The sequence below is a fragment of the Phyllostomus discolor genome, chromosome 3 (assembly GCF_004126475.2).
Source record: "Phyllostomus discolor isolate MPI-MPIP mPhyDis1 chromosome 3, mPhyDis1.pri.v3, whole genome shotgun sequence".
Classification (NCBI taxonomy): Eukaryota; Metazoa; Chordata; class Mammalia; order Chiroptera; family Phyllostomidae; genus Phyllostomus; species Phyllostomus discolor.
The window spans coordinates 22,618,659-22,633,806 of record NC_040905.2 but is presented as its reverse complement, the minus strand read 5'-3'; the positions used below and the strand labels follow the sequence as shown (position 1 = coordinate 22,633,806).

General features: G+C 39.5%; 1 protein-coding gene across 1 annotated transcript; it reads left to right on the top strand.

Moving 5' to 3' along the window:
• The first annotated feature begins 7,888 nt into the window (after positions 1-7,888).
• Positions 7,889-8,965, top strand: LOC114510510 (E3 ubiquitin-protein ligase RNF167-like). Its single transcript, XM_036020018.1, has one exon. The coding sequence runs from the start codon at positions 7,889-7,891 to the stop codon at positions 8,948-8,950; it is 1,062 nt and encodes a 353-aa protein (XP_035875911.1). The 3' UTR covers positions 8,951-8,965.
• The last annotated feature ends 6,183 nt before the right edge of the window (positions 8,966-15,148 follow it).

Below are 15,148 nucleotides of genomic sequence, written 5' to 3'. Positions count from 1 at the left end.
AAAGCTAATGAAACTAAAATCACTCAACTTATAATAAAACATTGATTCATAAATTTTTAGGCTTTTTAAAAAGAGTATAAAACAGGTAAAATTCAAATATAAGAATAGATCCTCTTCCTGTATTAGCTAGCATAACAGTCAAATAAGGGCAATGATATATATTTCATGCATGCACCACAAATCTTAAGCAAAGTATCAGGAAGATGCTCTATGAGACATCCCAGACAACGGTGTTACAGCTATCTCCACTAATTAGGGTTGGCATTATAGATCTTTCACTTAAACTGGTACTGGGGAGTACACAGAAGGAAGGTGAACTCGAGACATGTCAAGAGCCATGGTTCTTGCTGTGGGAAGACAGCCATTTTTCAGTCAGGGAGAATGAGGCTAACTACAGAGAGATGCAGAAATAAAGTACAGTAGTACCCTGCACTGTACACAGTTCCCATGGAACTGGCACCTACACCCCCAGTTCCTGTCCAGTTTTGTTGTTGTATTTGTTCCATTGATTCCATAAATCAATATCTTCCTATTTTTTGCTTGAGCTGCTTATGATTCTGCCAGCGGCAACCATACCTCCGTAAATACTTGTTTGCCCCATACTTAGGGCGTTTTGTGACTCTGAAGCCTTGATATTCCTCTCCAAATACTAAAAGGTTTTTTCAGCACACTTCTGAGTGAGCCATCCAATGCTCCTATTGGTTGGATCACCATATAAAGTGGAATCACTAAGGCATAGAAGACACCACCTACATGAGTGGTAAAAGATTAAATTATTATCTAAAAGACAAAAAGAAATACTGACTAGCTCCTCCTGAGTCCAGAAAGAGACAAACTCCTTGGATAGTGGGAGCACTCCTCCTGAGACTATTTATTGTTGGGGCTTCTTCACGAAATCCAAGAGTATAGAGATTATGCCCAGGATTTTCTACTTAGGCAGGTGAACAGAAAGAGGCAAGAGGAAGTTATCTATTGCTGTTCCTAAAAAGAGAAGAAAGGAGTTATTTATTTTTTCCTCCTGTGTATTTTTTAAAATTTTATTTTAATCATTGTTCAAGTACAGTTTTCTGTCCTTTATTCCCATCCCAGTCCACCCACCCAGCCCTTCCCACCTCTCTCCCGTTTCCACCCCCCTAGTTTTTGTCCATGTGTCCTTTATACTTGTTCCTGTATACCCTTCCTCTTTTCCCCTGAAAATTCCCCTGAAAGGAGTTACTAAATTGGGTAAAAGTTCGAGTTAGTCTTCAACAGCCTGTCTGTGAGCCTCAGAGCCACTATTTAGGCGACTGTGTGAACATGGAGAGCCACCTTAATACCACAGAGAGGCTTCTTGCTTTCCAAGTAACCAAAGTTTATGGTTAACAGAGATTTTGTGTCATGTTCAGGGTTGGAAGGTGAGGCTCATTTATGCTCTTTTTTCACACTTTCATTACTTTTGGGTCAAGCTCATTGATTTTGGCTCAGGACTATCTTGGACACGCAGGCTCCACTTTGCAGACCATTACTCCTGTTGGGATTGATCCCGTTGCTTCCTGAAAACCATTTGTGCTCATATTTATTGTCCTTCTGATAGAATTTGGACTCTTAAATTCAAATGAAAAGCCACACTCATTATCACTTACATCTTCTGGTTCTAGATGGAGAAGCAGCAAAGTGAGCATCTGTGTGGAGGCATGGGCACACAGTGTAGCCTCCTGGCTTTGAGTCCTATCCAATTCCTTCAGGGAGGTGTTTGACATATGGCTTGGATACATGAGTTTCATTGAAAGTATATTCATTTATTTAAGTTACCCGAAGGATTAAGATCCTAGAGGGTACAGACCACATTGTCTCTAAGTCAAGGGCAACAAACTACCATTATGTTAGAAACCATACAAGAAACAGAAGCCCTATGTTGACAGCACCCAAGTCAAAAAAAAAAGTGGAAGTGTACTTTTGTAGTTTAACATAGAGGAAATAGTATTACCCTTACGAAATTATCTGCAATGTTCTATATCTCCATTTCTTTCTTTACTGAAAGACAATTATTTTGAGGAGTGACCTGTTAGGTAGGTTATTAGTAAACAGCTGGTTTTCTTTTTGCTTTGGCATTACAATTTCACATTTGTAATTCTCATCAATGCAGGAACTTAAATTTTAAACTAAAGAAATACTATTTTTTTTCCCCAGGGATCATTCTTCCTAATAATAAGTGATATTCACATAATTTTTATACATTAGATTAAGTTTTTGGTTCAGGACCAACACTTTTCCCCTGTAATGACTAATTCCTAAAGATAAATCCGTGTTTTTTTTTTTTTAAATTCGTTTCTTTTTTTTTTTTTAAGATTTTATTTATTTATTTTTAGAGAGGGAAGGGAGGGAGAGAGAGAGAGAGAGAGAGAGAGAGAGAGAGAAACATCAATGTGCAATTGCTGGGGGTTATGGCCTGCAACCCAGGCATGTACCCTGGCTGGGAATCGAACCTGCGACACTTTGGTTCTCAGCCCGCGCTCAATCCACCGAGCTACGCCAGGCAGGGCTTAAGATAAATCTGTGTTTTAAATTGATCTTTCACTGCACTCTCATTCTTTGAATAATATCATTTTAACACATTTTACATTAGTTCTACAAATCTAAATGAACACATTCCTATAAATTCCTAACATTGTATATTTCAGTGCCAAGTTTTTAAACACAATTTAGTAATAGTAAAAAATGTTATTCTAATTTTTGATGACTACTGAAGTTTGTATTGTTTACAGATGTAAGCAAACCAATTAGTGGAACCAGTGCTACGTCATAGGCCTATGTCATAAAACCCAGATCACAGAAGAGGTACAACAGAGGCAAAAATAGAAAGAACACAGACACAAAATATATAAAGTTGGGCTCCCACTTTGAGAAACAAACAGAAAATGCACCATTCAAGTACAGGGGTCACTCATTTCATTGTTGATTTTAGGACAGGTCAATGTTTATTGTTTTTATTTTTATTTTTTCAATCAGTAATTTTTCCAATCTTCTTGTTCTGTAGTGTAAACATACAGAGAAAAAATATTTTAAGCGGCTTTTAAAGGTATTTATTGTAGGGGGATCACCTTTGCTAAAATCGTGCTTTCTACATCCAGGTTTCAGGGGGCAGAGGGTTTTTTTTTTGTCATAATGAAGGAGGGAAAAAGAGCAGGAAAGGCAGGCAGTGTTGCAGAGGGCATGGCTGTGAAAGGACAGGCAGTGGCTGGGGACTGAAAACATGCACTTGGGAAATGAGACAGTTGAGTGAGACTTTATTTTTAGTAGAATCCTAGGGATCCCTTTGAAATGAACCTTCAATAATCCTATCCAAATTCTATATTCTGGGTGCAATTGGATTTCTCACAGTAGCTGATAAAGGAGTTAAAAATCAGAGTTAAGGTTGCACAGAGGTCAAAAAGAATTAAGCTTAAGAGCAACAGCAATTTTATATTTCTTTATTGATTTTAGAGAGAAAGGCATGGGGAAGGGAGAGAGAGAGGATGAGTGAGAGAGAGACAGACAGACATCAATGTGAGAGAGAAACATCAATCATTTGTTCACTCCTACCTCTGCTGCCCACTCATGATGAATGATGTGGATACATCAATGGATAAAACAGAAAAGCAGTTTCTTTCTTCATGATTCTTGGCCATTCATTTTAGTGGGGGCAATAGATAATAAAAGAAGAAAGTAAGTAAAATATAAAATATGCAAGGCAGTTATAAAGGATAAGCAAAAGCAATGATAGTCTATAGTGACTGTTGCAGAGGGTGGTGGCCTGTGGAGGTCTCACTAAGAAGGGGATTTTGAATACAAACATTGAAGTGAAACAAGTCAGGCAAATGTACAATCTTTTATGGTCAGTGCAGCGATGAGGCTCATGCCATCATTGCTTCAGCACCATCACCAGAAACATGTAATGCCATGGACCATTTTGTGAACAAGTTCACTGTCCAATGAGGGGGCTCTTCTGCTAATAGAATTCCCTTCCAGTAAGGGACTTGAAAAGATGGTGCACAGGGTTTAGACAATTGTCTAAATGCAAATCACCCCTCACAAGCTTGAAACTGCTGAATCCTGCCCAAAAGAATGGAGTAGGGGGGGAAGGGGTGATGGTGAGGTTGCAATGAAAGGTAGTAGTAGAGCTTATAGAGCAACTGGGAGGATAGGATACTTCACATTTAATATTTTTATTTTTTAATTCTTAAAATTATTCATTTTGCAAACTAAATGATTGATTGATTATTATAGTACAATGAAATAATGAGTAATGGTATGTCTCTCTGCAGTATAGACCATGAAATTTTGAAAACTAAGAAAAATCTGTATAATCACCATTGTCTAGACCAACAACTTCCCTCTTTTTTTCACTGCTGTTTTCACAGGGAGGACACAATATGGGTTTGCAGGCTATGCAGGACCCCAGATAGTTTGATACCATATCAAAGGCTCTATTGTTCTACATTAAACACCTTTTGTATAAAGTCTTCTGAGAAGACCATTACTAAATAAGATAGGAGAGAGGGGAGGACACCTTTGGATTCTTTTGGAAAGCCAAAGATGGAGTTAGGAAGCTGCTGAAGTTATGGAGATCCTTAAATGTGTCAACTCACGAAGAACAGCAAGAATGCAAGGGCAGGTCATTCTGATAGCCATTACAAGCTAAATGTTCTAGACTGAGTTAATGATCCATCATCAGTGGCAGCTGATGAGGATTGGATCAGGAATATCTAACCAGAAATGAAGATAGCTTGACAAGTTAGCCAATGAATTTGTATTTGATTTAAGAGACAATTATTTTAAAATTATATATTCATACATGTATAGTTATAAATACATAGTTTTATATTATCTCTACAAAATTTATGTATAACAAATTATATAGATAACACATGTATATACAAAATATATATTTAACATAAATTTATTTATATGTATATATAAAATAGTTGGCTGTAGCCTCTCAGTGGTTGATTTTTTGGTAAAAAAAAATTCTTGCACTGGACAATAGAGTTGGAGAGTACAGTCTCGCTCCCCTGAACTGGGAGGCTGTTTCAGGGTGCTCCAAGGCTCTGTTCTTGATTTTGGAACCATGATTTGTTTCTTTTTGAAAAGGGTTCCCAAATTGACAAACTCCAGGGCTAAAGAAACCTGGGTCCATCACTCCCAACTTTAACCACTTTAAGCACAAAACATTCAGTCCCATGTGAAAAGTGCATAATTCTAGTGTAGTCTGATATAAGGTAAAACCCTAGGCTCATTAAATACTTTCTCATCCCCCACCATGGGTCCAAATCAGGCTTTGAAAGTTTTGGGGGTGGGGTACTCCACTGACTTCCCTTATCTTTGCTCTCCTTCTGCTCTGGTTAGCCTGTACTCCAGACTTCTCTAAGGCTGATCTCAAAGGGCTCAACCTTACAGAGTCACAGGTCCTTGGTGCAGTGCAAACTGGTGTGGGTGTCTGCCAGTGCAATAAACAATCCCAAGTGGAATCATTTTCTCTTACACAGGATTTTGGTGAATTCCTTGGCAATGTTTTCTCTTCAGTCTTCTTGGATGTTCACCTGATGAGGACAATATTTTTTCTGGTCTCGCTACCTGTGACTCCTCTTCTCTTCCTAGGTTCCAGTATTCACCCCTCTGTTTTGGTAGCCCTTTGCTTTTTCAGATAAACCCTTTGTGGTGTCCCTTTAAGGGTTCCCCATAGCAAGATCCACATTTGGACTCTGAGAAACTTTTCTGGCTGTGGAAACACAGCTTGAACCAAGGCACTCCCCTGGCCTTTACTCTGGGTTTCAATTTTCACAAGTCTCTCTAAATCACTTTCCCTTAGCTTGAAGCTATGGGGAAGTGCCACCTCTCCTTCCCCGTGTGTGTGTGTGTGTGTGTGTGTGTGTGTATCAGTATAGTTCACTGACAACTTACTCCAAAAGAATCTTCCCAGTTCTTCAATCATTTTAGGCTGAGCTCAGCAACTAGCTAATGCTGACAGGATCACTTTGAGACTGCTCTCTTTTGTCCTCCACACTGTTTTGAAAATCTTGGAGTGGTTTAGACAAGCATTGTCTTCAAACATACGTGTACTTGGAGCTTACTGTTTTGTGCTTAATCTCAGAGGAATTATGTGGAAACAGGTAGAGTGGCATTTAATAACCTGTGACACTCCCAAATAGGATAATGCAGGACCACAGAGATAAACAAGTGAGGAAGAATATTTTGGCAAATAGAACCAACGTTCAAAAATGGCAAGGTAATCCTGTAATGTGAGGTTCTACCCAAGTCTGGAGGGACAATTTGGCACAGTATGCTCAGAACAGAGCCTTTCCATTTCTGACTCGGCCAATCTGCTACATCTTTATTTAAAGTGATCTATAATTTCCTTTTCTAATCTAGGGTTTGACCTCTAGGTATAATATTTAAGACAGCAAGAGGGCAGCTGTTTAAAATATAATATCTAAGAACTAATGGATACTTTTCTTGTTGTAAATGGGATCACAAGAAAATGTTCCCCACAATTTTGTATTCTTTTTATTTCCTTGCTCATGTGGGTCTAATTCTACAACAAAACTTCTGGACTTCTACAACAGCTTAGAAAAATTTGCTGTCCAAACATCTGGCGGGTTAACTGGTCCTGACAAAGAAGTGAGATTTCATTCCCATCTCCATATTGTGTTTGAAATGTTAACCCTTTGTGATAGAATGAATGGAACTGGAGAGCATTATGCTAAGTGAAATAAGCCAGGTCGTGAAAGACAAATATCATATGATCTCACCTATAAGTGGAACCTAATCAACAAAACAAACAAGCAAGCAAAATATAACTAGAGACATTGAAATGAAGAACAAACTGACAGTAACCAGAAAGGAGGTGGGCAGGGATAATGGGGGGAAATGGGGGAAGGGTTTTTAGTAAAATTTATAAAGGACACATGGACAAAACTGAAGGGGGGTAGGCACAAGTGTGGGTAGGAAGTGGGGATGGCTGGGGTTGGGGGAGTGGGAGGTGGAAAATGGAAACAACCGTACTTGAACAATAAAAAAAATCATTAACTACAAAAAATAAAAGAAAACAAAATAGACACTTACTAGTTTAAAAGATTATATGGGATCACTAGGATGAAATGATTAAAATGTTAAAATCTTTGAGTATAGATGATCCTTGTTTACCTGTATCATAATGGTGGCATTTACTTTTGAATTATCTCAGATTTCAGATACTTGTTTGGGAGGTTGGACAACAAAGGACTCCCTCCTATAAATATGGTTGTTTGCATTGTTAAAGTAGAGTCATCTGCAACAAAACCTACATTAAAATCAATAATCAAGAAAATTTTCAGCTCCTTTTGCCTGCATACGAGATTGCGTGAGCCAGGCTAGACTGAATCAGGAGGTCTTTCGCAACAGACCGGTAAGATTTCAGCCGCTACGAGGGAGGCGTGGTGAGTCCTGCGCGAGACCGGAAGGTACGCCTCTGTGGCGGTGACCTGATGGAGGAGGAGAGAACCGGACGTCCTTCTCCTTGAGCATCCAGTTCTGGAAAGGGCCTTTCTTTACCGAAAACCGTTTTTCCAGGGCTTGGGGAGACGCCCACCTGGAGGGAAGGCCCACTTCTTTGAGCTCCCATTTTTTGTTACCTGTTCATGCTCCCATTCCCTTTCCCTGTTGTATCCCTGTACCAAGAAAAGGATACTTCTAGTGTCTCAGTTGCAACCCCCTTAAAAGGGGCGGCTATCTCCTTCCCCAAGTCGGAGTTCCTCTTGCCCTTATGTAGCTGGGAGGTGGCACCCCAAGGTGATTGGCCCCGGGGACCCTGAAGGAGGGGCTGAGAGTGCGCGGAACTCCGCTTCTGCTCCTGGGGCTGGAAAACAGCCCCTCAACTCTCCCTCCCACTGCCATGCGCCTTTCAGCCTGCCTGCTTCCTGTGGTTGTGGCCACTGTGCTGTGGGGAGCAGCTCCCATCTGGGGACTCATTCGAGCGACTTTGGACCACGTTGCCAGCATGAACTTTGCAGACCTCCCAGCTCTCTTTGGGCCCACCCTCAGGCAGGAGGGACTTCAGGGGTTCCTTGTGGAGGCTCACCCAGCCAATGCCTGCAGCCCCATTGCCCCACCACCCTTAGCCCTGGACAGCAAGCCAGCCTTTATTGCACTGCTGCGAAGATTCGACTGCACCTTTGACCTCAAGGTCCTAAATGCTCAGAAGGCTGGGTTTGATGCAGCTGTGGTACACAATGTGAATTCCAATCAGCTGGTGAACATGATGTGGAATAATGTGGCCATCCAGCAGCAGATCTGCATCCCGTCTGTGTTTATTGGGGAGAGGAGCTCTGAGTACCTGCGTGCCCTCTTCCTCTACCAGAAGGGGGCTCAGGTGCTCCTGGTCCCAGACGATAGCTTCCTCATGGGCTATTATCTCATTCCTTTCTTCGGGATTGGAGTACTGCTGATTTTGTCAGGAACAGTGATGATAGTTCGTTGTATCCAGTACCAGAAAGAGCTCCAGCAAAATCGACTGACCAAAGAGCAACTGAAGCAGATTCCTACACGTGACTATCACAATGGAGACGAACCTGATGTCTGTGCCATCTGCTTGGATGAATATGTGGATGGGGACAAGCTGAGGGTACTTCCCTGTGCTCATGCCTATCACAGCCGCTGTGTGGACCCCTGGCTCACTCAGACCCGGAAGACCTGTCCCATCTGCAAAAAGCCTGTTCATCAGGGTAATGGAGGGGAGCAGCAGGAGGAAGAAACTCAGAGGCAAGCAGGCGATGAGGAAGGGGTGCCAAGGGTCCAGCACCCTGTCTCAGAACGGACCCCACTTCTGGGCTCCGGCCTCCCACTCCCCACATCCTTTGGCTCTCTAGCTCCAGCCCCCCTCCTTTTTCCTGGGCCTTCAACAGATCCCTCACCTTCTCCAATCCCCTCTTCCTCGTCAGATGCCCTCCTGATCTAATAATCCCCCACCCCACACCTACTTGTACAGCCCCTCTTTCTTCCTCCAGTCTTCTATGTTGATAAATAGGAGACATTTGCTTCCCAGGTTTCTGCCTTACTTAATGCCATTCTTTTTAGGGATTTGGGGATGCAAAGAGATTGGGTCTTTACTTACTGGGTTAACAACAATTTTTGTGGACTAAAAAATTATTCAGATAGGTGTAAAGCCTGTGAAAAACTATTTGAAGAGAGTATTTTTATAATGTGTGTCAAGAATGACAACATACTTCAATACTTTATGTGAGATTATTCTTAGAGTGTCTTAAATTTACTTTGGGATGATTAACATTTTCATTTGATTTCATAATGCGATTTCTTATATCTGGAAAAATTTCAGTGCATTCCCTTTAACCATTTTTGATTGGGATGAATATGAATGAAGTAATCAACACTCATCTAAATATTTAATTGTCATCAGTTGATGCCTAAAGAGTGCAAAACCATTAAAATGCCTGCAAGGTCATAACAAAAAATAACTCAGTTTTGGGCCACTTGTCCTCTGCTTTTTCCATGAGTTAGATGGCTGTATAAATACAATAGATTTAATTGCTTTATATTGAATAGCATGTGCTTATTTAGCCATTCTAATATAATTGGGGTGGAATTTTAAAAGAATGCTATCTAGCTTTGTCTTTTCATTGCTTGGAATTAAAGACCTATTTAAATAAAGGAAACATGCAACATCAAATGCTTTTCACATGGGAGTAATAATTAATTGTTCAACCATGCCAAGTATTTCCTGTGTCTGGAACTGCTTTGTGTAATTATTTAAGATGGTAGTTAGCTAATAGAGGGTCATTAAATATGCCCTTTCTTTTTAGAAATTAAGGTCATTTTCATTTTTTAATGATTGTTAATGTTAGCTAAGCTAGTTCTCATATGTATGACCAATTTTAACTCACACTTAAAACTTCTAGGCACTAGATTGACAATACAAATGATGAAATACTCTCAGTATAACACTGTTACTTGGGTGAGAATGTTCTGTTTCATGCAATCCTTAACATAAATACAACACACTGAAAAAATTCTATTGGGAAACACAATTGTTATCAGAAGAGATCTATTTACACTAATGTATAGTTTTATTTTTTATAATGATGTATTTAAAATCACAATTTTAGAGCTGAGATGGCCCTATTAAATCAATTGTCAATACTATTGCAATTGATTAACTGTTTTATTTACTATGTTATGCTTCAGTATTTTTATTTTGATATTTCTCACAGCATGCATTCTTTAGCATGAGGTTATGTTAAAATTCATGCATTGGATAAACATTACACACTGTTGAGGGCTGTAGTGTGTTGGAAACCCTAAGGAACAGACCCTGAGCTGTAATTTTGTGTGCTTAAGGTGATTGAAGAGTTGGGGAACAGAACTGGGCAGAAAGAAAAGTTATCAGAAACCTCAGCAGATCTCCCAGAAAGCACTGAAGTTGGAATAGCCCCACAGAGGTGTTCTAAATCAATGAAAGGGGCGGGATCCACAAGCCCCTGAAGTGACTAGTCATTTCCTAAAAGGCATTAGAGAGAAAAAAGCATAATCTTGGACTCAGTAGCTTTGTTTGGATAAGGACAATGCCTAGAGAGAGGCACAGCTGACAATCTTTGGCTATCAATGCCCTTAGTAACTGTGGGAATGAATGCTCCCATGCTGAAGAGGGCTGGTCTGGGCAGACTACTGCGATAGTTACCATCAGATTTACTTAGGGTGGGGGGGGGTCCAAGAATAACAAGTGAGAAACTTCACAGCTTCCTTTCTGTTTTAATATGATATGCTAAGGTTAGTACCAAATGTGAGCCATATATAGAAAGTGCCTAATTAGTATTTATGTGAGCTTCCTCTAATGTGAGTTAATATCAAAAGAGTGGCCTTTGTTAAACTGAGTGGGTGATGAGATCGAAATAAGAGGCGAAGACTTCTGTTGGTCATGAAGGAAATGTTCACACTACAGAAATTGGCAAAAGCTACTCCCACACCATACTCCATCAAGGTTGGATTTATTATTTTGTTGATTACCTAGACTTTAGAAAGTAATAGAGAAAATTTCAATGCAAGTTAAACTTATATGGGTTGCTATTCCCAATATAACCATTACATTGGGAATAGCACAAAAATTGAGGAAATACCTGATTTAGCAAATAAGTCCTCACATCTGTGGTGAATGAGTGAAATTGTCATGTACATCTTCATTTTTCCCCTTTTGAGTTATTAAGATAAATGTAAGTATTAACTAATATTTATGTCAGAATTACATTAGTTTGTCAGTGACATGAACAACTTTCTGAACTGGAAAGTAATCAAGCATTTATCCACACAGAAGTCCCCTGTAGGCATAGGATATAGGTTGACCTGCAGTGGATGCTTGAAACTGCAGATAGTACCAAGCCCAATATAGGCTATATTTTCTCCTAACATATATACCTATAATAAAATTTAATTTATAAATTAGGCACAATAAGAGATTAACAACAATAACTATTACTAAAATAGAAGAATTATAACAATATACTGTAATGAAAATTATGCGAATGTGGTCTCTTGCATGCACATGCTCAAAATACTTCATTCAACTGTACTCACTCTTATAACAATGAATGATGTAAGATAATAAAATGCCTATGTGATGAGATGAAGCATTGTGATGGAATGTTAAGGCTTCTACTGATCTTTGGACAATACATTACAAGCACTTTGGCTTTTCTGAATTGCCAGCATCACTACTCTTATGCTTAGGGGCCATTATTAAGGGTGAAAGAAGGGTCACTTGAACACAAGTGCTGCGATACCATCACAGTTGATCTGATAACTGAGACCGCTACTAAGTGACTAATGGTCAGGTAGCATATACAGTGTGGAAATGCTGGATGAATGAATGATGCATGTCCTGGGTGGAAGAAAGAGGGACTGTAAGAAATTTCATCATGCTACTCAGAGTGGTGCATAACTTAAAACTTATGAATTGTTTATTTCTGCAATTTTTCATTTAATATTTTCAGACCACAGCTGACTCTGGGTAACTGAACCATGGAGAGCAAAACTGTGGATCAGGGAGAATGGCTGTATTGATGTTAGTAAGCGTACTGTAAGTTCCTTTGCATCTGACCATTTCTCTGGAATGGCTAGAGATAGCCATTCTAATTCCACATATTAAAGAAATCTGTTCATCCATCCATGAACCCAACTAATCAACCAGTCATTTACTCTGTAAACATTAAGTTGTGCATTGGTTATAAAATGGTATGCAAGACAGATATGGCCCTGCCCTCATATGGTGAAAGGAATATTAAGTATATGATATAAGATGTGATAAATACTGTGATAGAAAAATATGTCTCTAATACTTCTCAGAGTAGAGGCCTAGAAAAGCATGGGGAAGGAAATAAAAATTAGGCTGAGACCCCCAAGGGTGTTTAAGGGTTTGTCCAAGAAATGAGAAGAGTCTAGGGAATTTAGGCAAACTGAAACACAGGGAAAGAGAACATCACATATTCTACAATAAGCAGGGAGTAAGGAGTGATAAGGCTGCTAGTACCGGTAGGGACTAAAACTTGAAAGGTTCAATAAAGTGGTTAGAGAGTTTGAAGTTCACATCAGGAGTAAAGTGTAAAGCATGTGTTACCACGTGGGAAGAGGGGGCACGGCTAGAGCCTAGGAGGCCAATTAGAAAAGGTGCAGTAACTCAGGTGAGAGAGGATGGTCCCCTGACCTCAGATAGGGGCTGTGGGACTAGACAGATAATGTTATCATTCAAGAAAACTCCCTTAGTTCCAAGGGCCTAAAGGAGCATGAAGACGTCCAAATGAATAAATGTTCACAATCAGAAGACACAGGTAAACATTCGGTCTCTATGCACATCAGTTACCTCACCTTTGCAAAGATGATTATTTTTAATAATTTATTTCTGAGAGCTGTTGCTTAGTTTTTCCCTTCAACAAAGTTGATTAAAGTTTGTTACAGTTCAAGAGATAGAATAAACAACAACAAAAAAGAATTTAAATAGAGGAGATAATTTTCTCTAAGTTTGTTATTTAACTTAAAAATAAAATCAACAAAATGCCAGATTGTGCTTACTATACATGCCCTCTGACCTTTCAATATAATGTGGTTGAACAGACCAGGGTCCCCTGTGGTCTCCTTTGAAAGGCATGAAGACCATGAATGAGGACTAAAAAGCTGAGAGGGCATTTCAGGTCTGGAGCTATTGTCTTTTTGACTGAAAAAGGCATTAAGGCATTTGGGAAATTAATTTTGGAAGAAGACGAACATAGTAAATAATAATGATTGCACGAAGTCCTGTCACTATTGGTTTATAAAATCTCATTCGGAGTTCTAAAGATCATATCTATATTTCTATAATATTTCATTCAGTACTATGTAAATATGATGCTTAAAGGATCTCCATTAGTAGATGTGATCTTTATTCAACGTTTGACCATATTTAATGATTATTTGTAGCTGATTTGCTTTTTCTATCACTGTAGGTTATTGTTTTTGGTCATTTAAAATGGCTTTTTTTTAAAAAAAGATAATTTTATTCACTTAACGATGAAGAGGATCTTTGATTGTCTGAGATTGCCTGCAGTGGCTTTAATAGTCAGAGATGGTTTACTTTGCCTGGAAAAGGAAATGGGACCCTAGGATTGCACCCCTGAGAGATGATACTTCAGTTCCAATTGGGATTCAGAGAGCCACTGCAGCCTGTGGTAATGCATCTTCAACATCTTAAAATAGCTGTGAGATGGGTAGAGCTTTTCCCCAGAGGAGCAGCCGTGTTCACTAGATGTCTTTTGTCTCTCAGACCACTGGGGCAGCCTTTGAACAATGCAGAAAGAAATACCATATTTGATATTTTCTGAAGTGATTTGAGAAGCAACTGGGAATGAATATATTCTTATTGGCTTTGGATTGTGTTGCAAATAAAAAATAAATCAAACAAAAAATAAAATAATATCTGGGAAATCTATATTTGAGCTAATTTTAGTGGGCATAAAATCTGGACTTTCTAGAGCTCCTCCTTAATGTACAAGCAAGCAACTGAACAAAATCTTCTTGTAATGGATCATTAAACTCATTTTACCTGTGTTCTTGACAGAAAAAAAAAACATTTTTTCTATCTCTGTAGGCAAACAGTGAGTGAGAGCAAATGGTGACTGACAGCAAACAGTGAGATATTCCTTAATGTTTAATTGCACAAACTGAGCCAATGGTTTTCTTAAATATTCAGTGAACTGGGTTACTTGACAGTTTTTTGTTGTTGTTGGTCAGAATTCAGACCAAAAATAAAAAAGTAATAATGTTTTTAAAAAGGCTTTTGAAGAGTCTTCCATTCACACAGAAGGTAAAGCACAGAAAAATGTGAAGATGGAGTGGAACGTGGCCAGTGGAGGATCAAACCACACCTAAAAGACAAGAGGCTGTGGGGGGCAATGCAGAAGGTGTATCCAGATTCTTTTCTTTCTTTTTTTAAATATTTTATTTATTTATTTTTAGAGAGGGAAGGGAGAGAGAGAGAGAGAGAGAGAGAGAGAGAGAGAGAGAGAGAGAGAGAGAGAGAAACATCAATGTGCGGTTGCTGGGGGTTATGGCCTACAACCCAGGCATGTACCCTGGCTGGGAATCGAACCTGGGACACTTTGGTTCCCAGCCTGTGCTCAATCCACTGAGCTACGCCAGCCAGGACTTCTTTTTTTTTTTTTTTTTTTTCAGATTCTTCTCTCATGTTCAGAGCTAGTAGATGGAAAGCGACTCCTGGACAGGGAAGCCTGCTGAAAGAGGAAGGCATAGGTTGAAAATGAGAGCATGGCTGTCAACATAGTTACAAAAATACCAAAACGAGGCCTGGCTTGGGATTGACTATTTGGTTCACTATTTGGTGTAGCTCAGTGGATTGAGCACAGGCCTGTAAACCAAAGGATCACCAGTTCGATTCCCAGTCAGGGCACATGCCTGGGTTGCAGGCCATGTCCCCAGTTTGGGGCATGTGAGAGAGGCAACCACATGCTGCTGTTTCTCTCCATCTCTCCTTCCCTTCCCTTCTCTCTGAAAATAAATAAGTAATAAATAAAAATAAAAATGCCAAAACCAGAAGCAAAGACAAAAGCTAAGTAAGGAAAGCAAGGGTAAAAGCTAAGAGTTCAGTAAGAATAGATTT